General features: G+C 63.9%; 1 protein-coding gene across 1 annotated transcript; it reads left to right on the forward strand.

The window, feature by feature from the left end:
• CSNK1G2 (casein kinase 1 gamma 2) lies at positions 1–24,997 on the forward strand. The gene is made up of 12 exons (XM_047094669.1): positions 1–102; positions 15,585–16,020; positions 22,117–22,157; positions 22,288–22,357; positions 22,450–22,598; positions 22,735–22,969; positions 23,035–23,120; positions 23,193–23,277; positions 23,366–23,514; positions 23,681–23,764; positions 23,863–23,969; positions 24,090–24,997. Exons 2-12 carry the CDS (start codon positions 15,837–15,839, stop codon positions 24,142–24,144), a joined length of 1,245 nt encoding a protein of 414 aa, XP_046950625.1. The 5' UTR covers positions 1–102; positions 15,585–15,836; the 3' UTR covers positions 24,145–24,997.
• Positions 24,998–26,052: the final 1,055 nt, after the last annotated feature.

Consider the following 26,052-nt stretch of genomic DNA (forward strand, 5'->3'; position numbering starts at 1 on the left):
ACGAGCGGGGCCCGGAGCGGGGGCCCGCGCCGCGCTGCTGAGGGAGCCCGGGCCGCCTGCTGCCCGGCCGGCCACGGCCACGGCCACGGCGGAGGCCCCGAGGTAAGGACGCGCGCGCCCTCGCCGCTGCCACGGCCACGCGCCCGGGCCGCCGCGCCCCACCGCGCGGACCCCTCACTCCAGACCCTGTTCACCCCCGCCCCCGGGGCCCGTACTCCAACCCCACGTCCCCCGCAGCCCGGGGACTCCCGCGTTCTACCCGCCGCCTCCTCGCTCCAGACCTTGCCCCTTTCCCCGGGCTCAGGCCTTACTCATTCCGGCTGGCGCCTACCTTGCAGATCTCACGGTCCTCCCGGACCCCCTGACTCCAGAGCCCGCTGTTCTCCACGGACCCCTCACTCCAGACTCTGCTGTCCTCCACGGACCTCTCACTCCAGACCCTCCTGCCCACTCCCGGTGTGCCCTGACTCCAGACCCTGCTGTCCTCCACTGTCTCCTGACTCCAGACCCCACTGCCCACTCCCCAGGTCCCCCACCCTCCATCTTTCACCCTGGACCCCTGCCCCAGCGCACCCACCCGTTCCTGGCTTTGTGGTGTTGAAGGCCCTGAGGGAAGAGCAGGGGCTGGGGGGTGGGGAGCACTGGGGTGGGGAAGGGGCGTGCAGCCCGAGACCCGCAGCAGGAGGGGTCTCGTCCAGGGTGACCTGTTGCAGGGCACTGCTTGGGAACTGCTGCCTCGGTGTGGCTGTGCCCTCCCCCTTCCGCCCTTGCCACCGGTTTTGTTTTCCGGAAACACTTCGGATCAGGGAGGGGGTGAGGTGTCTATGCGCCCGGGGCGGTGGCCACGCTGATCTCCCTGCCCCCTTCTGCCCCAACTTTCTGGGGAAGCTTTCATGTTAGGGGCTGTCGTCCTAGGCAGGCTTGGGGGTTCTTGGCCTCTGGATGGCATTGTTTGTGGGCAGTGGCCCTGGAGGGCTCCAGCACTTTGTTCCCAGTCTCCCCACAGAGGACCCTGGCCTCCGGGGGTGGCCACACATCGTCCATCTGCTGGGGCCCCATCTGCGTGGGTCCTCTGTCCCTACCCTGAAGGACATGGCCAGGCTCAGGCCCCTGTAGCTCGTGGGTGTGAGAGATGAGTGGGAACACAAAGGCTCCAGTGTAGGGGGGTGATGTCCGCAGGGACCTGATCTGGTCGCCGAAGGAGGTGGTGTCTGTGACGAGAACGGATTGGGAGTCAGACCCGCAGGTTTGAAAGGGGGAAGTTTGCGGTTTCCCTGGTAGTTTGTTTTTGTTTTTCGCTCGTGTCTCCAAATTGTGCCCCCGGAAAGGGACCCCCAGGCTCTGCAAGTAGATGGGCAGGGTGATGGCTGGGGACTGACTGCAGCACCTCTGGGAGTGCATAGGGGGTGCACACACCTGAGATGATCTGCCCCCCCCTTCCCAGAATGGTGTCAGTAGCCCCGATAATTGGAAGGGGCTGGGGGGCCCCGCTGTGTGTGCTGCATTTGGCTGATGGAAGTGTGACCTGCGTGGGGCCGTGGGGAGGGAGGTGTGAGAGGAGCTGGCTGGACACACCCGGCCCGCCCCAGCGGTGGGCAGAACCCCAGGGGCTCCGGGCTCGCAGTAGTCATGGGGCACAGGGCTTGCTTTTTCTGCCTCAGGGTGGCAGTCGGACCTTCTTGGGTAAAGGGGCTTGTGGTCGGATTTTGACTACTTCTCATTTCTCTCGAGCGGATTGGGGATGAGCGTCTCGTTGCCCGGTCCTGGGCGTGTCCCTGCTCGGGGAGGACAGAGCCCCTGTGAAGACAGACTTCTTTGAACTCCTGGTTCCGGTTCCAGCTGGCTTTCCTCCTTTTCCTCTTAATTACATAGTAATTATCTGTGGGTCGAGAGAGGAAGTAGGTGAGGTGTGTTTTTTTTTTTTTTTTTAAGTTGAAAGCCTTCCCATCTACTCATCCCCGCTCTGGGGAAGCCGGCATGCTAGTCAGTTGACATTCCGGACACCTACGGTGTCACCTGTGTCCATGGGGATTTCCTGGTGGGTCTGAGTAAATGCTTGGGACAGGTCTGGGGGCCCCCGCTGACCCGGTTCCCTCAGGGCTGTCTGTACTTATGGAGGGTGACGTTTCTCCTGGGATGCCCAGTAACTTCTTGTCCCGTGATTGCCTTTGGTGCCCATCCCCCGGCCCCCATGGAGCTGTCCCAGGCCACCTCACGAGCAGCCAGGGTCCCTTGTCCTGGTTGTGGTGGGTTCTTGGCACATTCATTCCAGGTGGGCCCTGAAAACCCAGGCCTGAGCAGCTGGGGCTCCGTCTCCTCCTGTGAGGAGTTAGAAGTCCATCAAGGCCCTGGGTCAGGTGATGGGCAGAGGGCTGGGGAAGGAGCAGGAGAGACGGGGTGCTGGGGGCCGCCAGCCTTCAGGCCTTTGGTGGCATTGGGCAGGCCAGTGTGGGCGTGCTGGTTGGGGTTGGGGTCCGCGTCAGTGTCGGGTGGCCCGTCGCACCCGACGGATGCCTTGGGGTCTTGGGCTACGCAGCGGGACATGCCAGGGAGCGCTCTGACGACTGGTCGGCAATGTTGACGTGTGGCACACTCTGTGAACCTTTGGGGAAGGGGACACCCGAACCAAGTCTTGGTTGGCGTGGGAGGACCCCACCTAGGGCGGTTTCGAGTCTGCTCCCTTCCCCTTTGGGGGCTTGGGGAGCCCGTGCCGGGCCGAGCCCTGAGTGACCCTCTGAGTGTGGAAGACAGCGCGCACGCCTGTGCTCCTGTGCTCCCCGGTGCCCGCGGGACCGGCCCACGCAGGAGTGGGTGTGGCGGGAGCCTGCTTGTAAGCACTCCCCCGCCCTCACTCTCCCCGTGGATGGTGGCCTGCCTTTACGTCTCTCTCCTGCCCGGCTTCTACAGAAGCTTCTGGTGCAGGCCGTGCTCGCGCAGGGCCCTAGTGGCGTGGGGGTCCACACGCAGGGCCGGAGGCGCCGTCACAGGGTGGGGATGACAGCACATCTTTTCCTTGCTCAGAAACCCCGTGTCTTCCTGCTCCTAAGAACAGACCGTGGCTCTGGGCCCGGCTGTCACGCCGCTCCTGTCCAGGCCTTGTTTGGGGTCCCCTTCTCTAGAATGCCTCCCACGTGCTCTGTTCAACCTCAGGGGGGCAGCCGGAGGTCCCCTCTGGGAGCCTTCCACCTTGGGACAGGTCCTTTCCCTTCTGGAAGCTCGGCCACAGCCATAGTCGAATGCTGGGTTATTCCTGTGAGTTCCTGGTGGCGCGAGAAGGCAGTCAAGTCAACTAGCAGGCCGGAGCTGGGGTGCAAGGTCGGCTCTCAGGTTACACCTCCCGAGGTTCTCGAGAGCCGCGGTGACCCGGAGGAGTGAGTCCCTCAGCGGAGAGGGTGGCCGTGGGGACCAGCGTGGACAGAGTGTGTGCAGGGGAGGGTGGGGAAGGGACGCCTCACTACCTTGGGTGGACACCCAGGGGCCATCGCTCCCCACCCCCCCCTCCCCCCCCGCCGAGGGGGTGCTTCTCGCACTCAGGCAGCTCCCCCCAGAAGCGCCACTCCGGGAGCGTTCTTGGCGGGTGGGCCAGGTGCCTGCCATTTCCGCGCTGCTCAGAGCCTCCTCCCGGACCCTGAGTGGTTCCTGGGGGGGTCCCGGGGCCGGCAGTTGCTGTCTCAGAGGTGGAAAGGGACGTGACGTGTTGTTACCTGCCTTCCTGTTGGGCTGTGATACCTTAGAGTCCGAAGACAGTCGTGTACCCTCCCGGAGCTGACAGCTTATCTGGTCTTGGGTCTGGAGAGACCGGGTAACTCTTCTCTCTGCGGACATGGCCTCCACGGGCAAGCGTTCCCAGTGCTGCCCCAGAGGCTGTGCCTGTCATCGGGGGGGGTCTCTGCTTGCTGTGGTCCCAGGACCGGGCTGCTGGGCACTGAGTAGGTGGGGTGGCTGACCCAGCGGGGAGTGGGCCCAGTGGAACTTTTCTGCCAGCCTGTGGTCGTAGGGGCTCTAGACAGCACCCCTCGGTCGAGTGACGCCTCTAGCGGCTTCCCAGCAGAGGGACTGAGGACGTTTTAGTCTCTCCAGGTTCACCTGGGTGCCCCAGGGATTAGAAATCCCAGACAGAGATTTCCAGAAACTCTGGGGGCTGCGGGGGCGGGGGAGACAGGGATGTGGTTTGCCTGGACGCAGGCACCTGAGGGCTCTCTCACTGGTTCTAGAAGTGCTTAGGGGCTGTGCTGGGGGGCAGATGTCTTTACAGTGTGTTTACTGTGCCACCTGTGCGTCTGTGCTGGCTGTCAGGACTCACCCCCAGCCGACTCAGGAAGAGCCAACGTACTGGGGGCGGGGGGCGCAGGGTTGTGCCTCTGCCGTTACACCAGCAGGGAGGGTGGTCGGGGGGCTCGTGGCTCTGCTCGCTTACGGCCCACCCTCTTAGTCCGCTGGCCCCCGCTCTGGGCCGCCTTCTCTTTCCTTCAGCTGCACCGATGGGTCTGTTGGAAATTTCTGCTGAGGACACTTTCTAGACTCGGCCCTCTTCCTTTCGGCACTGCTGACATTGGGCTTAGATCGCTCTCTGAGGACGTCCTGGGCGCTGTGGGGGCTGAGCGGCGTCCCGGGCCCCACCCACGCGATGCCAGGAGCCCTCCAGTCGTGACGGCCACAGATGTCCCAGGTGTCGCCCACTGTTCCTGGGGGCAGGATTGTCCCGGGTGAGAGCCCCGCCCTAGAGATTTCCTGCCAACCTGCAGCTGTTGCCGTGAGCTGGAGCCCGTCTCGGGGCCTCGGGGCCTCCCAGGGTCTCGGGGCCTCCCAGGGTCTCTGGGCTTCCCTGGGTCTCGGGGCCTCCCAGGGTCTCGGGGCTTCCCTGGGTCTCGGGGCCTCCCAGGGTCTCGGGGCCTCCCAGGGTCTCGGGGCTTCCCTGGGTCTCGGGGCCTCCCTGGGGGTGTGGCCAGGCCTCCTTGGCTCTCGGTCCCGGTCCCGGACCTATAAAGTACAGCCCTCCCTCGCCCCCCGGAGCAGGAAGGCTCAGGAAGCAGGTGGGGAGAAGGCGATGGCGGCAGGTCATTCCAGCAGCCATTGGGGAGGTGGCCTGTGCTGCCTTGTGGCTCCCTGGTGGCCAGCGTCGCCCCACGCCCGCCCCGCAGGGGGCAGCTGTGCCTCCCTGCCACTCTGCTGTGTCCTGCTCCTTCCTGGTTTCCTCGCTGGCCGCCTGGCTGCAGGGGGAGGACTCGTACCTGCTGCCCAGGGAGGGGAGGGGAGGGGGGGTCTGCCTTCTGTTCCGGGTGGAGGGCCCCGCAGCCAGGTGGGCCGGGGAGCTGGTCAGGAGATGTCCTTGGTTGGTGGAGAGCAGAGAGCCCCAGCGGATGCTGCACTGTCTCCTTCCAAACCCGAGGGCCCTGCTCGGCTGGTCCCCACCCACCTCGTGGCTCTTGCCCTGGCCCCCTGCTCCCCGGTGCCTCTCACCCCTGGGCCTCGGCTTCCCCGGCTGAGGTCGCTGGGTGGTGACCCCGGTGGAGTCCCCCGGTGGGAATGGGACTCGGGCCACACAGCTAGTTGACAGGACACTGGTGGCCTTGGCGAAAACACAGTAGGTGAAACTCGCTTTATCTCGTTTTGCTCAACATATTTAGGGTCACGTAAGCGTGTCATTGCTGTTAGAGGTTGTTGAGACGGTTTGTTGTTTTCTTCCCGTTTGGGTGTGTATTTTATAGTCTCGGTTCGTCACCCCTTGGAAGCTAAATTTTCTTTGGAAATGCTGGATCTTAAGAAGTACACAGGACTGAGTAGAAAATTAGCGCCCTTGGGGCGCCTGGGTGGCGCAGTCGGTTAAGCGTCCGACTTCAGCCAGCTCACGATCTCGCGGTCCGGGAGTTCGAGCCCCGCGTCAGGCTCTGGGCTGATGGCTCGGAGCCTGGAGCCTGTTTCCGATTCTGTGTCTCCCTCTCTCTCTGCCCCTCCCCCGTTCATGCTCTGTCTCTCTCTGTCCCAAAAATAAATAAACGTTGAAAAAAATAAAAAAATAAAAAAAAAAAATTAGCGCCCTTGCAACCAGGAGGCTCTCGGGAGGTCTGTCAGTCGGCCGTGTCTAGGGACCTCGGTTTCAGCCAGCCCGATGTTGCCGGGGATAAGCGCGTCCCCCACACCGCGAGGGGCGCAGCCATACCGAAAGGTACCTGTTGCTCAGCTGGAGTTGGTGTGCACTGCGCGCCTTGCGTTTTTATCCGCTCTACCTGGCTGCTGATGCCAGGGCCGCTTTGGGCTGGGGCGGGTGGCTGACTGGCCTGTGAAGTGTGGAGCGGAACCTTCACGGTCTCACGGTGGCCCCCAGGCCACACTCTGGCCGCTGCGGCCACCCGCATCAGCATCTCGGATGGAATCCGAGTTTTCAGCAGTCCTGCGAGTGAATTCTGGTGCGGTCTCCTGGGTGTTGGGGACTGTTCCGTCTCGGGGCCGATCTAGGGGCTGCCACACCGGGGCCAGAGGCAAGGGCTGGGCAGCTGTGGGGTTTCTTTGGGTCTTGAACCGGTCCCCACTGCTGCATGGGGAGGGCAGCGTCCCGTGTGCCTTAGGTCGGCCAGCTCCTGGTGAGCCCTGCGCAGGTAAGTGCGGGTCCTGCCGTCGCCCCGAGCCCCTCACTGGGCCTGGTGCGCCTTCAGCTGTGCCGAGTGAGCTCTGTGTCCTCCCCGTGGGCTGCGCCTGTGGGGGCAGGGGGCTCGCCCAGGGCCACTGCGAGGGGCCGAGCGCGCAGCTTGGGGTCGCCGAGCCGGCCCTCCCACCTCTCCTGCGTCATACACTTCCTGTGGCCCCACGGGCCCTGAGCAGGAGGCGTGGCCCCGGCTGTGGGCTTTCTGCACGGATCTCCCCACTCGCTGTGCCTTTTTCACCAGCTTTATTGACACATCACACTCTCCACTTGGTTTTAGTCGAGACGAATTCACAAAACCGGACAAATTCACTGGAATGTGCACCTTGGTAGGTTTGTTTTTTAAATTTTTTTGTCTTTGAAGTTTATTTCAGAGAGACAGCACTTGTGCGTGCATGGGGGAGGGGCAGAGAGCATCCCAAGCGGGTTCTGCACTGTCAGCACGGAGCCCGACTGGGGGCTTGAACTCCGTGAGCCTGTGAGATTGTGACCTGAGCCGAAATCAGGTCAGAAGCTTAACTGATTGAGCCACCCAGGCCCCACTTTGGGGGTTTTTAATACAGTCACAGGGTTGTGCGACCGTCATCTCTGTTCAAATCCCGAGCGTCCCATTACCCCAAAAGAAGCCCCATCCCCATCAGCCGAGCCCCCGGTCCCCACGAGCCCCCTTCCCGTCCGTGGATGAGTCTGTCTGGACGTTTCACGCACGTGGGCTCACACCCCGCGGGGCCTCTCGTGTCGGGTTCCCTCCCTGAGCGTCGTGTGTTCGGGTCCGTCCGCGGGGCGGCGGGGGTGGGCGCCTCGCTCCTGCTCGCGGCCGAGGGACGTGCGCGTGCACGGTGGACGCGTGTGTATCCATTCACCCGCCTGTGGACGTTTGGGCTGTGTCCGCCTTTCGGCTGCTGTGAACACGGTTTCGTGTGGACGTGTGTTTTCGGTTCTCTTGGGCGGACACTGAAGAACAGTGTTGCTGGGTCACTTGGTGGCTCCGTGTTTAACTTTTTGAGGAACCGGTGGCCGTTTTCCACAGTGGCCACTCGTGTCTCCTTCCTGGGTCAGGGTCCGATCCCTTTCCGGGCACGTCTGCCTCCTGTGGGCACCCTGACCGGTTTCTCTGCAGGCCCGCCTCCCCGCTGCCCGGCACTTTTTAGAAAGCCGGGCTCCCGAGCCTCATGCGGCAGGTCTCCCGGCTCCCGAGGCCGTGGGCTCCCCTCACCCACCCCCCTCTGAGCGGTGAGTCCAGTGTCTTCGAGGGACACGTGGGCCTTGTGAGGACACAGAGTCAGTGCCCTGGTTTTGGTGGTTTTAAGTGGCGGAAACGCCGTGCGCGCACGTGGGTAAGCACGTGCTGACCCTGCAGGGGAACATGAAAGGACGTTGGGAGAAGCCCCTCGGAGCCTGGCAGGTGGGCACCATTGGCACTTCAGCGCGACCCTGTGGGCATCTGAAACACAGGAGCGCGCTCAACCGTGGGACCTGCCAGGCGGTGCCCGCCCTGAACGGCCGGCGCGGCTCTGACTGTGGGGGGGACAGAAACCCCTGGAAGGCCCCATGGAGGCTCAGGTGTGGGCTGAGTGGGGGGCACATGGGGCACGCGCTAGACTCCTTCCGGGGGTGCTGCTGCCTCCGTGTCGCCTGCGTTGACGAAGCTGTCGGCCCTTCCGGCCCTGGCGAGAGTCACTGGGGTCCCTGGTCCGCTGCCGTGCCTGGTTCTGGGGGACGCGTGTGGGTCGAGGGGTGGTCCTTACCCTGAGGGAGTCCCTCCCGCAGGTAGCCCAGTGCAGCCCCAGTAGAACCAGAGAGACGGGGCAGTGCCCTCTCTGTGCGTTCTGGGTGGTTTGCAGGGGCCTTGGGGGCCCTCCAGGGCCCACACCATGACCTCCGACCTTTGCACGCCCGGAGGCTTCGCGTGTGCTGTACCCCGAGCTCACCCCTGAGGGTGGCCAGGCCTGGGGCAGAAGGGAAGAGGCTAAGCTCCGCCTGGCTCCCCTTCCTTCCCCCCTCCTTTGCCCTCTTCCCCGCTCCTCCCCTCCCCCCCTGCCCTCCTCTTCCCCCTCCTCCCCCCTCCCCCTCCTCTTTCCCACTCCGCACCCACTCCCCCCCTCCCCTGCTCCCCCCTCCTCCCCCACTGTTGTGCATTGTTTTCATGGCGGAGTATGCACTCACCTGGAGGGAGAAAGCGGATCCCTGCGTGGGAAAGGCGGACGCGGGAGTCCTGGCGTTTCTCCCCACACCCCAGCTTGTGAGGGGCCCCTGAGCCCGAGAGGCCACCTCTGGGACCTCTGCCCACACACAGGGACATGCTTTGTGGGGCTGGCACCATCGCTGCTTCCTTTCTGTGCGGAGGCCACTGACCCTGCAGAGCGGTGGGCGGTCCCTTGTCCCCCTGCGGGCCTGTGGCAGTGCAGACGCCTCCTCCACCCCCTTGGAGGATGTCCCCTACGAAGCACGGTTCTGCTGACGTCACGGTCTTTATTCCCGCGCTCTTGTGGCTCCTGAACGCCACTCCTGTTCTCAGTCTCCGACAGCCTGACCGGTGGCGATGGTCTCCGTCACCGATGAGCCTTGAACAACACGGGCGTTGGGGGCGCCGGCCTCTGACAGCCGAAAATCCACGTGGAACGCCTGAGTCCTCCAACGCCGTTGACGCCGTTGACCGGAAGCCTCGCCCGCGACTAAACCGTCACCGACACGGGTCTTTGGGTGCCTTACGGCAGAGCGAGCTAGAGGGAGTGAGCGGCCCCTGGAAGGTGGAGGAGGAGGAAGTGCTCTGCGGGGCCGCACCGATGGAAAAGCCCGGAGTGCGTGGGTGCCAGCCCGCGCTTCCCGAGGCCGGTGCACGTGGCCCGCCGTCTGGGGCCGTTTGTGTTTCTTCTGGGGCTTTGCCTGTTCTCCCTTTTGCGTCCTGTCGTTTCTGGATAGCGTGCCATCGCCGTGAAGGTAGTGACCGCCCCTCCCTGCATCTGTGTCCTCTTTCCGCGGGGACGCTGGTCTGAGGAGAGGGCCTACCCTGATTTGCAAATAGGGTCACGTTTCTGGGGGTCAGGACGTGACTTCTTGGGGACACAAGCCCGCCCACCCCGAGGACTGCTGTGCTGCTGGCGTCGCGGTCGCAGTCACGCTGGGCCGGTGGGCCTGCCAGGTGAGCGGCGCCCTGGGGACCATCACGTGCGGTGGGACGCGCCTGCCCCCTCGACAGGCAGTAGCTCCGTGAAAAGGTGCGGGCGGGGTTTGTGGGCACGGGCGGGTGCTTGCTGATGATGGCTGGTTCCAGACGTGCGCCCTCCAGGACAGTGTGCGCCGGCCCCGGGCAGCTGCCGAGCCCTGGCACACGTCCGGCACGACCGAGCGTGTTTCCGGTGACGTGATGGTGACTCCTTGCTGGACGGCTCCACGTGGACTGTGTGCGGGGCATTGGGGCGGGGGGGGGAGGGTCAGTGCTGCCTGAGCAGCAGAACCCAGCCGGACGCTCGTGCCATTAGTGGCCCAGTGTCTCACGCGAGCCATCCGGTGGAGGGCCTGCGCCCGGACCAGCCACGTGGGCATCCCTGCCGTCACCCCGGACCCCTCCCGTTTGCCTTCAGCCCTTCGTTACGGAAATGTTCGGATGCAACCGGGTGCAGAGAGAGGCCCCACGGTCACCGGCCTCCCAGATATCATTTCCTGCCGCTGGAGATAGAGCAGGAGGTGCCGGCAGGTGACCCTGGGCCTCGCCATGGCCCCACCGTCTGGAGGAGGGCTGCTGACAATTCTTTGCTCGGTCCTGGTGGCCACAGTCTAGGCTGTGGGGCTTGTGGTCGGGACCTTGCCTCTCTTTTGTAATCTGATTAATTCTGGGAGAATTCTAGCGTGTCCAGAGGTCACAAGAAAAGTACAATGCTCTGGACGCCCCTACTCTTCACGGCCCAGCAGCCTGTCACCTGTGCCTCTGTCCCTCGCCTGCCGTGATGGGACCAGCCTGTCTCCTGTCCCTGCGTCCCGGCCAGGACTCTGGGCAGGAACCCTGTGCCCCCTCAGTGCACCTGCGGGCTCACGCTCACCCTGGACGTTGGCCTTTCCCTCCTGGTCACTGAGAAGCGACCTCAGGCCACCCTCTTGGCACACGTGGCCTGTGTCTGTGGTTCCCACGGATGACAGTTCTCCCGCTTTCACCCCGCCGGTTAGCTGGCAGCCCCCGCCGTGGGGGTCGGGGTGGGGTGTGCACTCTCCTCCCCGGTTTATTTGGGGTTGGGGTCCTTCATTGTAGCTCCACTGTGACGATCCGTTTCTGCTTAACTTGCGTCAACACTGGCCTCGCCACGCGGGGCTGGTTGGGCTGGCGCCTGTGCCTGCCATTTTGGGGCCGCTTCCTTCCTCTTTGTCATAACGTGACCTCGCGGGTGACCTTGGACTTCTCGGCTGCTGCTACAAGGTCGGCCGTGTCTCCGGGGTCCAGGTCGCTCCTGGGGAGTGGCACCCACAAGGGGAACTCGGGGCTCCTGGGGCACTGTGACCCCGAGCCCAGGTGACTCTTGGGGAGGGGGCCTCGCCTACACGTCAGCAAGCTCGGGAGGGATGCGCGTGCCCAGGGATGCCCGGTTGGGTCCCGAGTGAGGCGCGTGCTTCTGAGTCCGCACCCACCACCGGCTCCTACCTGTGCTTAGGCAGGAGGCTGCCTGTGTCTGCACGTGCCCCAGCTCTGGGCCGGGGCTGGTGATGTCAGCCAGGGACTGTGACGTCACTGAGTGGGGCCGGTCAGAGAAGGGGGTTTTTGGAGCCTCCACCAGGGGAGCTGGCCCCTGGCCCTGACAAGATGGGGGACGCCCCCAAAACCACAGCAGGTAACTCAGCTGAGGGGGGCGCTCGCAGGACGGCACTGCCCCGGCCCGGAGCAGTCTCTCCAAAACCCGCTCGGTGTGGCCACGGCGGGCCGGCAGCTTCCAGGGGCTCTGCCTGGGCGCTGGGCAGTGGTCCCTGCGGTGGGGTTCCTACCCCATGTCAGGAACCGGGGCCCACGTTGGTTGCTTTGGGACGGGGTTTATTTTCGGCCCGAGTGAGGGATGGGAGGCCCTCTCCCCCAGGACAATTATTTTTAGCTCTGGCACTGGGCCTGGGCCGACAGCAGACACTTCCGCTCCCCTGAGGTCTCGGGTTACCCTGCCTCCCCCAGGTATGCCGGGCTGGGCCCCTGCCCGCTCCTGGGACCTGGAGCGGCATCGTTCTCTCTAGGCTCTGGCCCCAGACCTGTTTCAGCGGCGCTGTGTCGTCCCTGTCCCTGCTTCCCACCCGCCAGCACGTGATTCGCTCTTGCCATTCCCCTGTGGGTCCCACCTGGCTTTCAGAGTGTCCCGAGGGGACCCAGAATGCTCCCATGTGGCCCGTGCTGGGTGGGGTGGCCCGCCAGGGCATGCTGAGTTTGGCCACCGTCCGGAACATTTGCAAGTCTGTGCTGCCTTTGGGGTTGTGGGGTGGTGGCCCTTTCCTCATGAATAGGGGCCGGTGTCCTCCGGGCTGTCCGTGGAAGGGGTCGCAGTGGAGGGCTGCTCCCCCGCCTCCATGGCGCCTGCCGTCCTCTGCGGGCGGTGACCCACGTGGCAGCCGTACACCCTGTTGTAAGGAGACCTACAAGGGCAGACGTGAACCAACCCTTGGCCGGCACGCGGCTTGGGGAAGCTGCTGTTGGGGGGCGCCGGCGTTGTGTCGAGGGACCTGTGGGCTCCGGGACCGGCGGTGGGGCGGTGCGTGCACGAGCAGGCCTCCAGCGTTGCGCCCGGTCGCCTGGTCTCTGTTGCCCGCTGGGCCGTCAGAGGCCCCCTTGGGACCGTGAGGCCACGAGGGGCTGCAGGGAGGCGCACGCAGAGGGAGCCTGTTGTGGAGTGGGGAGGCTGGTGGAGGCTGCTGCCAGACCCTGGACCCCCAGCGTCACAGGGATCTCTCAGAGGGGACCCTAGAAGCCGTCCCACAGGGGCACGCGGGCCTTCCTGGCCCACAGAGGGCGGCTCTGTGCGCCCAGGAAGGGTTTGCACCCCAGATCACGAGGCCGGGCGGAGATGGAGGGCGTGCCTGCCGATCTGGGGTGGGGACCGAGGGCGCCTCCCACCTGGAAGCGCAGGTGCAGGGGGTGAGGGGGCTGCTAGGGCCGAGGAGGGGCCTCCCAGGAGGGCTGCGGGCTAAGGTGCAAAAGCGGGAGGCGTCCGGAGGGGCGGCTCCTGTGTGCCTCGGGGCAGAGTGGTACAGGTACTTCCTGCCCCATGAAGCCTGTGTGCGGGGTGGGGTGGGGGGTGGAGTCCGGAGCTGAGTCTCCCTGCCTGCAGAGGGGGTCGCCGAGCCCTCCCCAGACCCTGTGCTCTGCACCGCAGCCTCTCCAGCTCCGTTCTGGCGCCCTGTCCCGGCGTGAGCTCCTGTATGCCGGGAACGGGTTGCTTCAGAAGGGCAGAGACCCTCCCATCACTCGGGAGGCGCCCAGGGTTTGAGAAGCTGCGTGCCAGGCCCCAGGACAAAGACCGCATCTATCGTTATTTGCCCCGAGTGTGTGTCCCCCTGGCTTCATCTGCGTGGAGGCCGTCCCTGGCCGCCTGCTTCTGTGTGGCCCCGAGGAGGTCCCGCTCCTGGCTTCTGCCACGTTTCTTTGACGCTTCCTCTTCGGGGCGCGCCCAGGGCCCTTCAGCCCTGAGTTCTGCCGTCATCAGGACAGTGCAGATCATGAGACGAGGGCGAGTTCTGTCTCCTTGGAGTCTTTTGATTTCCCGCGGATTTTCCATCTGATTGACTCTGGCGGCCCGTCTGTGTCTGTGTCTGTCTGTCCATGGTGTCTGTGCATGTGTGTGTGTGTGCACATGCATACGTCCTTAATTGCTTTGTGACGGAAGGTGTGTGTCTGGAAGGAAAGCAGGCATTCGGGGGGCTGCAGACTAGAAGCGCACCCACCGCAGACCGCGGCACTGGGGCTGGAGGGCACCGTTGTGCGCGGTGTGCGGGCTTCCGGGAAGTCGTGCTGCCAGTTGGAAGTTTCCGTCTAAGCCGGCAGGTGCACTTCCCGGTGTGCACCGGGAGAAACAGAAGCTCGCGTCCACACGGGAACTTGTGCACCAGCGTCCGTCCACACACACACTTCTCAGCACCCAAAGATGGACACGACCCAGATGTCCGCTGACAGACAAACAGGTACACTTGGTCCACCGCGCACGCACACGTCCCTCAGCTGCGAGCAGGAGCGAGGCGCCCACACCCGCCGCCCCGTGGACGGACCCTGAACACGTGACGCTCAGGGAGGGAAGCAGACACGAGAGGCCACATGGGGTGTGAGCCCACGTGTGTGAAACGTCCGGAACGGGCTCATCCACGGACACGAAGGGGGGGGCTCGTGGGTACTGGGGGGTGACTGCTTGATGGGGATGGGTTTTTTTATTTTGGTTGATGGAATGTTCTGGAATTGGATCACGGTGATGGTTGCATAACTGAATGTATTGAAGACCTCTGAATCGTACACTTTTGGAGGGCGAGTTGTATGGTATGTGGATCGTATCTCCGTAATGCAAATAACAATAAACTAGGGACTTCGAAGCCAAAGCAGGCAGCTTCCACCCTGCGGAGGAAAGAAGTGCTCTCTGGCTTTTCTCTTCGGATGGACCTGATGCCCCCACCATGCGCGGGGAGCAAGGCTCTGGCGTGAGCTCAGGAGGGCGGCTGCAGCCGGTGGAGGACTTTGTTCTAATAGTAAACTTCAGACTAGGGTCCGTCCGTGTAGACTCACCTTCAGGTGGACAGAGGTATTCGCAGGCCTCTGGGCGCTCACGGTGGGCGGGGGACGGGTCCCATCGGCCCCAGACGTACACATTCCTTCCCGGGTGAGCCCAGCCACCGTCCTGAGACCCCATCCCCCCTGCCTGTTCTAGGCCATGCCACTGATGGAGCGAGGAAGTTGGGATCTGTGCAGACATCCTCCTTTGGGGTTGGGCCCTGTTCCTGACTGGTCCTCCAGGACCCACTGGAGCGATGGCCCAGGGTCCCCAGGGCGCACCAGAGCGATGGCCCCCAAGGCAGGCAGGGCCTGAGGTCTTCGTGGCCCAGGCAGGGGGGTGGGAGGAGCTTTCTAAGCGATGCGGACGCGCACGTGTGTGCGTGGGCATGTGTGTGTGCACCACACCCTGGACCCGGGCCGGTCAGCGTCGAGGGAGTACTTGGGGTCAGGTGACACGGTCACTGCCTCCCTGGGACGTCCCGCAGCAAGGGCGCTTCCACGCCCTGCCCACCCCCCTCACCCAGCCTCGGTGTCGTTCCCTCGAGGTGAAACCGCTGCCTGCCCCTACCCGCGCTGAGCCCGGCGGTGCCCACACTGCCCTGTCTTCTGTCGCCTGGGCTCTGGCGGACGCTCACGGACGGTCAGAGGTGCACGGCCTCTGCAGGATGTGGGAAGGCGTCCGGTGCCTGTGGGGCGGGAACTCGCAAGCTGGGTTGTGGCGCTCTGGGCCTGATGGCGGTGTGGCCCCTGGCGCCGCACTCAGACTCTAAAGGGGGACGCGTTTGGTAGGGGGCGCTTAGAGGAGCTCGTTGGTGGTTTCTTTTTGAGGAGATCCTTCAGCTTTGGCGCGAGCAGCTGGCGGGGGTTGCAGGCGGAGGCGTGGCTGAGAGGCCAGCTTGGTGGCAACCACAGGCTGCAGGGACGGGGGGTGGGGGGGGTGGTTGGGGAGGGCTGGGCCTGGGGACACAGACCCAGGGTGGTTTCTGTGGGCACCTGTCCCTCACTGCACTCCTGTGCACCCCAGAAAGTCCCGGTCGCGTCTGTGCCTTGAGAGATCTTTCCAGGATGCCACTATGCCGCACAAGCCTCTGTGGCGTGGTTTTCCGCTAACACCACAGTCTTGGGTCTCCCTGCCAGTCTGGGCTCTGGACCCCGGGGCTGCGTCGGGGGCAGGGGGACAGATTCCGGCCTAGACTCTAACCTATGCCTTCTTTTCTCCGCCAGCTGGGAGCCACGAGATTTGAGGCGGCGGGACCGGTCAACAGAATGCGTCCTCCCTCTGCACGCGACCCCGAGGCCACCGAGATGAGCGCCACGGCCGGGCCCTGGCAAGCGCCCACGTCTCACTAGCAGGGAGCCCGCCGGGCCACCATGGTGTACTAGCCCCGAAGAGCCGCCCGCAACCTCAGGTCTGCACAGACCCGGGATTTGCTCGGCCGCAGAGTCACCGTGGAGAGGCCAGGGTACCACAAACTTATGGATTTTGACAAGAAAGGAGGGAAAGGGGAGTCGGAGGAGGGTCGGAGAATGTCCAAGGCCAGCGGCCGGACCAGCCATGGCGTCCGGAGCTCGGGGACCAGCTCGGGGGTCCTGATGGTGGGCCCCAACTTCCGGGTCGGGAAGAAGATAGGCTGTGGCAACTTCGGGGAGCTCCGGCTAGGTGAGCCCACTCGTGTGTGCGTTCTGGGGCTCGGGGGAGGGGAGGTCCTGGCAGGGCCTCGGTCACCGCTCCCAGATGGTTTCCAGATTGTCGGGACTGGGAATTCAGGTACGTGTGAGTTTCTGCCCCCAAAGGAGGAGGCTGTGCTGGAGGGGCGGGTGCCCGGCCTCACCCCTGCGTTGCTGAGGGCCAGTTTTGTGGGGGGCGGGGGTCTGGGCCCCCGTGTGGGTGGACCCACGTGGCAGCCGTTAGCCTCTAGCTGGTGGGTGCGGGTGCATGTGCAAGGTGAAGCGAGAGCTCGGCTCCCTCTCCGCACTTGGCTCAGCAACCGTAAGCAGGGCCGGGGCCGGGGCCGGTGTCACTGGTGGCCCCTCGGGGCTGGGTTGACCTCCCTGTCCTGAGCCAGAGCCGTACCTCAGCCGCTGCAGAGGCTGCCAGGATTGGGCTTGCGGAGTCTCACTGCCTGTCTGTGGCTTCCCCGGCCCCAGGCTCGGGGTTTCTGAGCCAGCAACGGGCAAGGGCTGGGCTCCAGTCTCCGCGTGCAGGTTGGTGGGGCGGGCAGGGTGGGTTAGGGTTAGGGCTCCAACACCAGAGGCGTCTGTCATTCAGCGACTGACACTGCCGGCTTCACGGGAGAGACAGGAGCCCTCCCCAGAGCACGGACCAGGTGTGCCCGGCCTGGCCCGCACAGCAGGGCCCCCGGCAACCTGGTGACCAGTCTGCAGCTCGTGCCAGATGGAGCCGCCTCGACGCACGCCTGCCCCGTTAGGATGCGTGCGTGTGCACACGCGGGCTTGCACACGCAGACGGACACACAGCGGGCCCGGTCCTGACCTGCGGCCTGGTGTCCGGAGCACAAGTCTGTACAGCAGGGGTCTTCTGCACCGACAGAAGAGCGCGTGTGCTGGGCCGTGGGCGCAGCGGCTGGTAGCTTAAAGCGTTTTCTGAAACTGAGGTATGTGTTCTTTTCTGCCCGGCTTTTGCTCTGCGAGGTTTTGCGAGTGTCCCTGTGGTTGGGTGTGTAGGTGACCGGTTGCTGTCTGTCACCCTGTCCATCTGTGTGACTGCACCTCATCGTCCACGTCTGTCGTCCCGCTCAGGGACGCTCAGCCGGGTGTAGATTTCCGCCGCCGTGAATGAAACTGGCCCGAGCGCCCCTCTCCGAGTCCCACGCACGAGTGTTTCTGTTGAAGCCCCAGGTCGGAGGGGAGGCGTGTGTCGATGAGAAAGTGTGGACTGGTCTCCAGAGTGACGGTAGCTTTTCTGAGCTCCCGCGGGCAGCACGTGAAGGTCCGGGGTACCCCAGTCCTCGCCACGATCTGGCCAGGCTTTTCCACCTTGAACGTGCGCGTGGATGTGAAGGGGTTTTCGTGTGGGCTTCCCTGATGACAGTAAGCCGGACGTTCCGTGTCCGAGAGCTCCTTTTTACCTCTGGCGTCCGATTTCGATCCTGCGCCGTTTAAGGTGGTTTTCTTTGTGACAATCCCGGTTGGGGCTCCTTGGAGCCGCGTAGGTGTGTATGATGCTTCCTCATTAAATTGGAAAAACTTCAGTTATTATTTCTTCGGGTTTTTTTCTGCCTCCGTTTGTGTCTCTGCATCTTCAGACTCCAGTTACACGTATGTGGAGAGGGTTTGATGCTTTCCTGTAGGTCCCTCAGGCCGCTCTCCGGTTTTCTTGTAGTTTTTTTTCCCCCTGCTTCACTCCAGTTGCCTTTTGCTCTCGTGGGAGTTCACCCTTCTTTTTTGCTGCCGCGTCCAGTCTGTTGTTGGAGTCATTCTGGTGACTTCTTGATTTTCTGTGTGGCATTTGTGACTCCGCTCGACCCCTGCTTCTCTCTCTCGGGATCTCCCAGCTGCTTGTTCATTTGTTTTTAAACCTCAAACCTACTTGTAACCGTTTTACAGGCCAGGTCTTTGGTGCCTTTGACTGTGTTTTTCCTTGTGATTGTCTGATTTGCCTCCTTTTCTACACGAGTGGTGTTTCATGTGTTGGAAATTGTGGGTGTCTCATGGTATCGGTCGGGGTTCTGCCTTGTCCTGGAGACCCCTCTCGATAGCGCGAGGGCCAGTTTTTGGCTCCGTTAGGGGAGGCTGAGGGCTGACCTTACTCGAAGCCTGGAGCCACCCGGTCCCGAGGCGAGGGCTTTCTGGGTTCTCGGCCGAATGTCAGGGGAGGTCAGGGCAGCCTCCGCACGCTGGATGGCCACGGCTCCAGCCCTGTGTGGCCCCCGGAACCTTCCTCCTGCTCGCGGCCCCTCGGGAGGTACTTCCCGTCTGGCCTCTGGACTCTTGCCTTCCACCCGTGCAGGGGGCGAGGCTCCCAGAGCCCCGAGTGCCTGAGCTCCAGCCCCTGCGGCCTGCACGTCCCCAGACCCCAGCTGTGCCGGACACACCCACTCTCGCCTTCACCTCGGGCTGCACTTCAAGGAGACTGGCTCTCCCTGAACTCACGTGTGCAGTCAAAACACGAAGGTTTCTTCAACAGGACACAGTAAAGTTAGCAGTTCCCAGAAAGGCTCAATAGAACATCTGCTTATGAGAACGCGTGGTTAAGAGCGAGGCTGGGCAGGCCGCGGGCAGGGCACCGCTTGCACAGTGTGACGCTCGCACAGGGCACCGTGTGAAGGCGCTGGTTCCTGCGCACAGATGCTGCGATGAAAAACGGGCAAGAGGGGTGCCGGCGGGCTCAGTCGGAGAAGCACGTGGCTCTTGATCTCGGGGTCATGAGTTTGAGCCCCACCGTGGGCTGTAGAGGTTTCTTAAAAAGTTGAAAATGGGCGACAGATGTGAACGGACACTTCGCAAAAGCAGACAGGCCAACAGCCGGGGAGCACGGGAGGCTTTCCGCCGCAGGAGCCCGAGCAAGGCAGCCGCGTGCGTTCCTCCCACGGGGGGCCACCCCAGCAAACCTGCCAGACGAGGGAGACGGCCGGCCCGTCGGAGGTCCCGTGTGGCACCGCTCACGTCAGCCGTGCTTGTAGAAGGACCCTGGGGACAGGGTGGTCGTCCCCCAGGGTCATGGGTAAGCCAGGCAGTGTCCCTGTGACGGGCGTGCTGCAGCGCGGCGTGCAGGAGGACCCAGGGAGGAGAGAACGTGCCGGATGATTCCGCCTCGGAGGCTCCCTCTCGGGACGTGAAGGTGGAGACTGACCGGGCAGGGGCGTGCGTGGTGGCCACGTTTTCTGTCCCGATACAGGGCTGGCATTGCACAGGGTTCCGCGTTTGCCAGAGCTCCCGGTCCGAGGCATGTAAGGTGTGTGCATTACAGGTAACTGTCTCCCTGGGGAGAACGAGAACTGGGTCCACCCTGAGCTTAATGCGCGGTCTTAATAGGCTGGGATGTTGACGGGACAGGCTGCTGCGACTTTGAGATGCTCTTTTTTTTTTTTTTTTTTTTTCAGTGAAAAATAAGGGAGATCCAGCGGTGCCTGGGTGGCTCGGTCGGTTGAGGGCCTCACTCTTGATTTTGGCTCAGGCCATGGTCCCAGGCTCTGCGCTGAGCACAGAGCCTGCTTAAGATTCTTCCTCCTTTCTCTGCCCCTTCCCCACTGGCGCTTGCGCTCTGTCTCAAAAATAATAAAACAAAAGAGCAGGGGATGACAGGTGCGCAGATATGCAGTGGGATGAAGAGCAGGTTACTGATGTCATCTAGGCGGTAAGGACGTGGGTCTTCCCTGCACCGGTTTTCCATTTTTTTGGTTTGAAACTTTCATGACACAGGAGTCAAAAACCTATTTGTTTTTTTTTTTTAATTTTTTTTTTCAACGTTTATTTATTTTTGGGACAGAGAGAGACAGAGCATGAACGGGGGAGGGGCAGAGAGAGAAGGAAACACAGAATCGGAAACAGGCTCCAGGCTCCGAGCCATCAGCCCAGAGCCTGACGCGGGGCTCGAACTCACGGACCGCGAGATCGTGACCTGGCTGAAGTCGGACGCTTAACCGACTGCGCCACCCAGGCACCCCATCAAAAACCTATTTGTAATCAAAGCCCAGGGAGCAGGGCTTGAGGGGAACTTTCTTTCCCTGCTGAGAGTCCGCAGGAAGCCTCTCCGTTGTCACACCGAGTGAGCCGAGGTCTGCGGCAAGATGGGGCCCCTCTGCCCACCCCTCCCAGGCCGTGGCAAGAAATGGGGGAAGCGGAAAAACCGACCGGGGAAGCAGCGAGCTGGGGCTAAGCCCAGAGGCGTGATCACGCGCACGCAACAGCCAGAGCGATCTCTCAAGAAGCAGTTAGAAATGAATTTTTCTGTTTGAGCAACAAAGAGTTGGAAAATAAAAATTGAAAAGCAGTACCATTGTAAGTGTGCCCAGACCTGCCCAGTGCCTCCGGAATAAGTTAATAAAGGACGTGCAGGCTCTTCACCAGGAACCGAAAACATCAGCGAGGGAAGTTAATTCCCAGTCGTGGCTGGGGCCGGGATGTCCCCTCCTCAGCCTCTCCTGCAGCCTTCTGGGGACGTTGACAGGCCGACTCTGAAACGGCCACTTGGAACAGAGGCCCGAGAGTGGCCGATGCAGGGCCAGGCACCTCGGAGCACGATCGGGCGGGGCGGTGACCCATGCGGTGGGCTGACGTGCGTGGGGAGCCCTGGCCGTGTCCTGTGAGGCGGCACTCAGCCATGTCTCTGCCACCACATCGGGGCGGGTGTCGCCCAGACCGTGCACCGGGATGGAGAGGAAGCCGAGGCCTTCTCCCACGATGGATCCTACTCAGGACAGCGGGACAGGTGGTGATGGAGCAGGTGTCCCACGTGGGGGCCACGTCCGTGGACTTCAGGGCCTGGTGAGGCCAGTCCAAGGGCAGGGACAGGACAGTGCGGGCAGGGGCACAGGCGCGCACAGCGCCGTGCACGGTCATTTCCACAGGGGCTGGGGGCCAGCAGTTAGACTCGAGGGGTCGGGCGGCCCCTCCGTCACGCGGCAGGTGGGGGCCAGGTGTCCGCACACAGGGAGGTGAGACCCTTCACAGAAGCCCCGAGCTGCCGGAAGGCCCGTCTGGGGTACTGCCGGCGCCAGGGGCTCGAGTTTTGACAGCTCTGTGAGTTTGGGCTCCCTAGGGGTCCTGAGGTCTGGTGATGGGCTTGGGAAGGCCGTGTGCCCTGGGCTGTGTGTGTCTCTCACCCACGAGGCACACACTCCCAGCCCCAGGTGTGGTGACTCTGTTGCCCCGAGAAGCCAGCCAGGGACTCTCAGCCTACCAGGTGCTGCCGGGCAGGGTGTCACCGGAGCACAGGTTCCTTCCTGCACGGGCAGGGTCCTGGGGCCAATTCCTTCTTCTCTGTGCCACGAGGGAGCTCCCCACCCTGAGGGCCGGGAGGAGGGTATGCAGCACCCTGGGTGAGTCCTTTGCAGGACTTGACCAGGACAGGTCTCTCTGTGGGGCTTCTTGGGGGGGGGGGGGGGCCTTGCTCCACAGTGAGGGGGAGGCGGGGTCCAGGGAGCTGGGGGGGGGGCAGGGGCCTGGACGCCTCCTGGTTCTCCGCGGTGGGAGCGGAAGGGGGGCGCCCCGGGATCACCGCGGCCGTCTGTTCTCTTTGTTTTGTTTTTTTTTCAACTTTTTTTTTTTTTTTTTTTATTTTGGGACAGAGAGAGACAGAGCATGAATGGGGAGGGGCAGAGAGAGAGGGAGACACAGAATCGGAAACAGGCTCCAGGCTCCGAGCCATCAGCCCAGAGCCCGACGCGGGGCTCGAACTCACGGACCGCGAGATCGTGACCTGGCTGAAGTCGGACGCTTAACCGACTGCGCCACCCAGGCGCCCCTGTTCTCTTTGTTTTTGTAGATGGGAGAAATTGGAGCGAGCTGGTGTGCTGGAGGGAAGGATCCCATAGAGAGGAGTTTGGGACCAGCCCCCTTGAGGGGGCGGGGTGGGGCTTGGAGGGGGAGGAGAGGCTGGCTGGCAGGGTGGGCGGCTCTAGGATGAGGGTGTGGGGCACATGAGCGCCGCCCATGGTGGGGGTGGGGGTGGGGCTCGTAGGCGTTCTTGTTACTCCTAGGACATGGTCAAGTTCAAGGGGGGGCTTGGCCCCTGGAGGGGGGTCTCCTCCCTGCAGTGCGGTGCATACCACGCTGACAAGCCTCTCTTCCACAGGGAAGAATCTCTATACAAATGAATACGTAGCTATTAAACTGGTGAGTCCAGGCCCCCCCTCCCGTCTCCCGGCCCCACATCTGTCCCCGCTGCCCGGTCTCAGGGGAGGGGGAGGGGCGGTGGGCGCGCACCTTGGGTGACCCGACCACCACGTCTACCTGCCCCTCCCAGGAGCCCATCAAGTCCCGGGCCCCTCAGCTGCACCTGGAGTACCGCTTCTACAAGCAGCTCAGCGCCACAGGTACCCGCGCGCCGGCGCAGTGCGGGGCCGGGGTGGGGGGCGCCTCGCCTCGCAGGCAGCGTCCTCACAGGTCTGTGTGTCGTCCCCTGCAGAGGGCGTCCCTCAGGTCTACTACTTCGGCCCGTGTGGGAAGTACAATGCCATGGTGCTGGAGCTGCTCGGGCCTAGCCTGGAGGACCTGTTTGACCTGTGTGATCGCACGTTCACACTCAAGACGGTGCTCATGATCGCCATCCAGCTGGTGCGGGCTGAGGGCGTGTGGGGGCGGGGCGAGGGGGGCGGAGACAGGCGGGGGCGGGGCAGGGGCTGCGGGGGCGGGGCGGGGCGGGGGCGGGGCGGGGGGCGAGGGGCCGGCCCTGAGGCCCGCCGCCCCGCAGATCACGCGCATGGAGTACGTCCACACCAAGAGCCTCATCTACCGCGACGTGAAGCCCGAGAACTTCCTGGTGGGGCGCCCGGGCACCAAGCGGCAGCACGCCATCCACATCATCGACTTCGGCCTGGCCAAGGAGTACATCGACCCCGAGACCAAGAAGCACATCCCGTACCGCGAGCACAAGAGCCTGACGGGCACGGCGCGCTACATGAGCATCAACACGCACCTGGGCAAGGGTGAGCCGCGCGCGGGCCGGGCGGGGGGGGCGCGCGGGCCGCGCTGACCTGCTCTCCCCCCGCAGAGCAGAGCCGCCGCGACGACCTGGAGGCGCTGGGCCACATGTTCATGTACTTCCTGCGTGGCAGCCTGCCCTGGCAGGGGCTCAAGGTGGGCGCGGGGCCGGGGGGTGCGGGCGCGGGGCGCCGCCGGGTCGGCGTCGGCTGACCGCTGTCCCCGCAGGCCGACACGCTCAAGGAGCGCTACCAGAAGATCGGGGACACCAAGCGGGCCACGCCCATCGAGGTGCTCTGCGAGAGCTTCCCAGGTGAGGGACGCCCGGTCCCCTCCGCACCGCCCCGGGCCCGCGCTGCCCGCGCCCCACTGACCCCTGTGTCCCCGCCGGCTCTCCACAGAGGAGATGGCCACATACCTGCGCTACGTGCGGCGCCTAGACTTCTTCGAGAAGCCTGACTACGACTATCTGCGCAAGCTTTTCACCGATCTCTTCGACCGCAGCGGCTTCGTGTTCGACTACGAGTACGACTGGGCGGGGAAGCCCCTGGTACGTGGGGGTCCGGGTTCCTGAAGTGGGCGGGGCCCCAGGACAGGCGGGCCAGGAGCCTCGGTGCCTGCTGCCAGCGGGACCCCGGCTTTGTGGGGGGTGGGGAGAGGCCGCCCGGCCTCAGCGCTGCGTCCTGCCCCCCTCCTCCTCCCCCCCCCCCCTGCAGCCGACCCCCATCGGCACGGTCCACACTGACCTGCCCTCGCAGCCTCAGCCTCGGGACAAAGCCCAGCTGTACAGCAAAAACCAGGTGAGGGGCCGGGGCAAGGGCCCAGTGATGTGGGGGTGAGGTAGGGCCACCTGGCTCCCCTACTGTACTCCCCCCACCCCACCCCTCCCCAATCCTAGGCGCTGAACTCCACCAACGGGGAGCTGAATACGGACGACCCCACTGCCGGTCACTCCAACGCCCCCATCACGGCGCCCGCAGAGGTGGAGGTGACTGATGACACCAAGTAAGGCCCCTGGGCAGCCGTGGGGGGGTGGGGACGCCTGGCGCGGGCTCCACACCCCCTCCCCCTCGCGTATTTCCCCTCCCCCGCACCCACCTCCCCCGAACTTCCTACCCCGTTCAGGTGCTGCTGCTTCTTCAAGAGGAGAAAGAGAAAATCGGCGCAGCGACACAAGTGACCCGGGGCAGTGGTGCCCTGAATCCTCCCACCGCAGCCCCTGGGACCAGCTCGTCCGTGGCTGTGTGGCCCACAGCCCAGACGCAGACTGCAGGGCCGGCCGCAGCTGCCCGCCCCCCTCCCCCCCCCCACGTGGGGTCACCTCCTTCACACGAGACTTTGGCCGAAATTTCTACACCTGTGTCTAGTCCTCCCCTCCGAGAGCATTAACTATTTGAAACAAGGAAACGAAACACAGCGGCCGCCCGCCCCTCCCGCCGCCGAAGTGAGTAGTCGGCCGCCCTGTTGGTTTCATAAAGTCCAGCTTGTCTCCCTCGATCCAAAGGCCGTTTTCTCGAGGGGGCGCTGTGGGCGACGCTGCCGGGGGCGAACCCGCCCCGGGCCTCCCCGCACCCGCAGGGGAAGGTGGGGTGGGGGCGGCCCCCCAACCAAAATGCTGCACCAAAGCCTGGGCCGGCGGGCACAGCCCCGCGGCGGTTCCCGCGGCACCTGCTCGCGGGGCCGCGTCCAGGGCCCGGAGCCCGGGGGCGGCCCCCCCGCTTGGCGCCCGGGCCCGGGGGTGGGGTGCGTGGGCGCCTTTGCGTCCGCGCTCCGCGCTGCCGGCCGAGCAGCGGGAGACAAGCGCCTTAAAGCCCCGTCCCAGCCCCGCGGGTGCGTTCGGGGCCGGGCAGCCCCCGTGGCGGTGCGGCGCTCGCGGGTCCCCGCGTGGGTCGCGCGGACGGCCCGGCGGTGGTGTGTGTGTCCAGGTCTTGCTTTACACGGTGTACAGAAGCGGCACTTCGGTTTCTTCGGCGCTTCCTGGAAGCCATAGGATTTAGGGGCTTTTTTAAAAAAAATAAAGGAAAATGAAAGCACTCTCGGGTGTGGTGTCCGGTGTTTCCAGGAGGCCCGGCTGGCGGTATCACAGCCTCCCTCCCCCGGGGAGGGGACACGCTAAGAGGCGGTGGGAGAAAGGGATGGTCGGAAGCAGTACCGCTGAGCTCCGATCGGTGTCTGAGTTGGGTGCGCTGCGGGCACAGCTGTTCACCAAGATGAGAGTCAAGGACAGGTCACCTGGGGTCTGGCTTCACACAGGTGCATCTGAAACCCTAACGGGATGGCTTGTTTTTGGAGGAGAAACGGGGGGGGGGGGCAGCTGCATCTGCTGGGTCGCCAGTGCAGCCACCAGACAGGGTGGGACACCCCAGGACACTCTCACAAGTGGCCTTGAATGCGGCATGGAGGGAGAGTGATCTTCTTGGGTGCTGTGGACTCCATGTGTCCCCCACGTCCATACGTTGACACCTACTCCCAGTGGGATGGGACAGTGTCAGGGATGGGGCTTTTGCGAGGTGACGAGGGTCAGGTGAGGCCATGAGGGTTTGACACCCCCCCACACACACACCCCGGTGGGATTAGTGCCCTTGTTCAGGGGTCTAGGAGCCATGTGGCCAGAAGCAAAGGGAGTGAACTCTGAGCAAAGCTAGGACGTGGTCCTCACACTACATGGCGGAGAGTGTGACCAGGGGAAATCCAGCCTCCCCAGGGAGGGAACTGGAAAGCTGAAGAAGTTGGCAAGGCTTGCTCCCAGCGGCATTTGAAGAAATTTGGGGAAATCCTCTTGGACCAGAAATTCAAAACCTGAGGACGGAAATGGGCAAAGACTGCCAGTGGAAACAGCCTGAATGCGGGAAGGAAAGGACTCCGGAAACGGGGAGTAAGTCGCAGGGTGCCCAGGGCCCCGCAAGATCTGCCGGAGGGCGGGAGGCAGGAGGATGAGAGGAGAGGAGAGGAGGTGCGAGTGGCCACGCGTCGGGGGGCAGGCAGAGGTGGGGGAAGCCCGGCCGCGGAGGAACAGCACGCCAGCAGAGCCCCGGAAGAGGCAAAGCGGAGCTCGTGTTTAAACACCGCTGTTGGAGGAAACTCTCCA

The sequence above is a fragment of the Lynx rufus genome, unplaced genomic scaffold, assembly GCF_022079265.1.
Source record: "Lynx rufus isolate CCGP_SWC_20201006 ecotype Redwood Valley unplaced genomic scaffold, mLynRuf1.p SCAF_4, whole genome shotgun sequence".
Taxonomy (NCBI): domain Eukaryota; kingdom Metazoa; phylum Chordata; class Mammalia; order Carnivora; family Felidae; genus Lynx; species Lynx rufus.

Excerpts from the sequence above, each read along its gene's own strand:
- CSNK1G2 (XM_047094669.1), top strand. The coding sequence starts at position 15,837 with ATGGATTTTGACAAGAAAGGAGGGAAAGGGGAGTCGGAGGAGGGTCGG. Across the intron at positions 23,121-23,192 it reads TGCCCTGGCAGGGGCTCAAG|GCCGACACGCTCAAGGAGCG; the intron begins GTGGGCGCGGGG and ends CTGTCCCCGCAG. Across the intron at positions 23,278-23,365 it reads GCTCTGCGAGAGCTTCCCAG|AGGAGATGGCCACATACCTG; the intron begins GTGAGGGACGCC and ends GGCTCTCCACAG.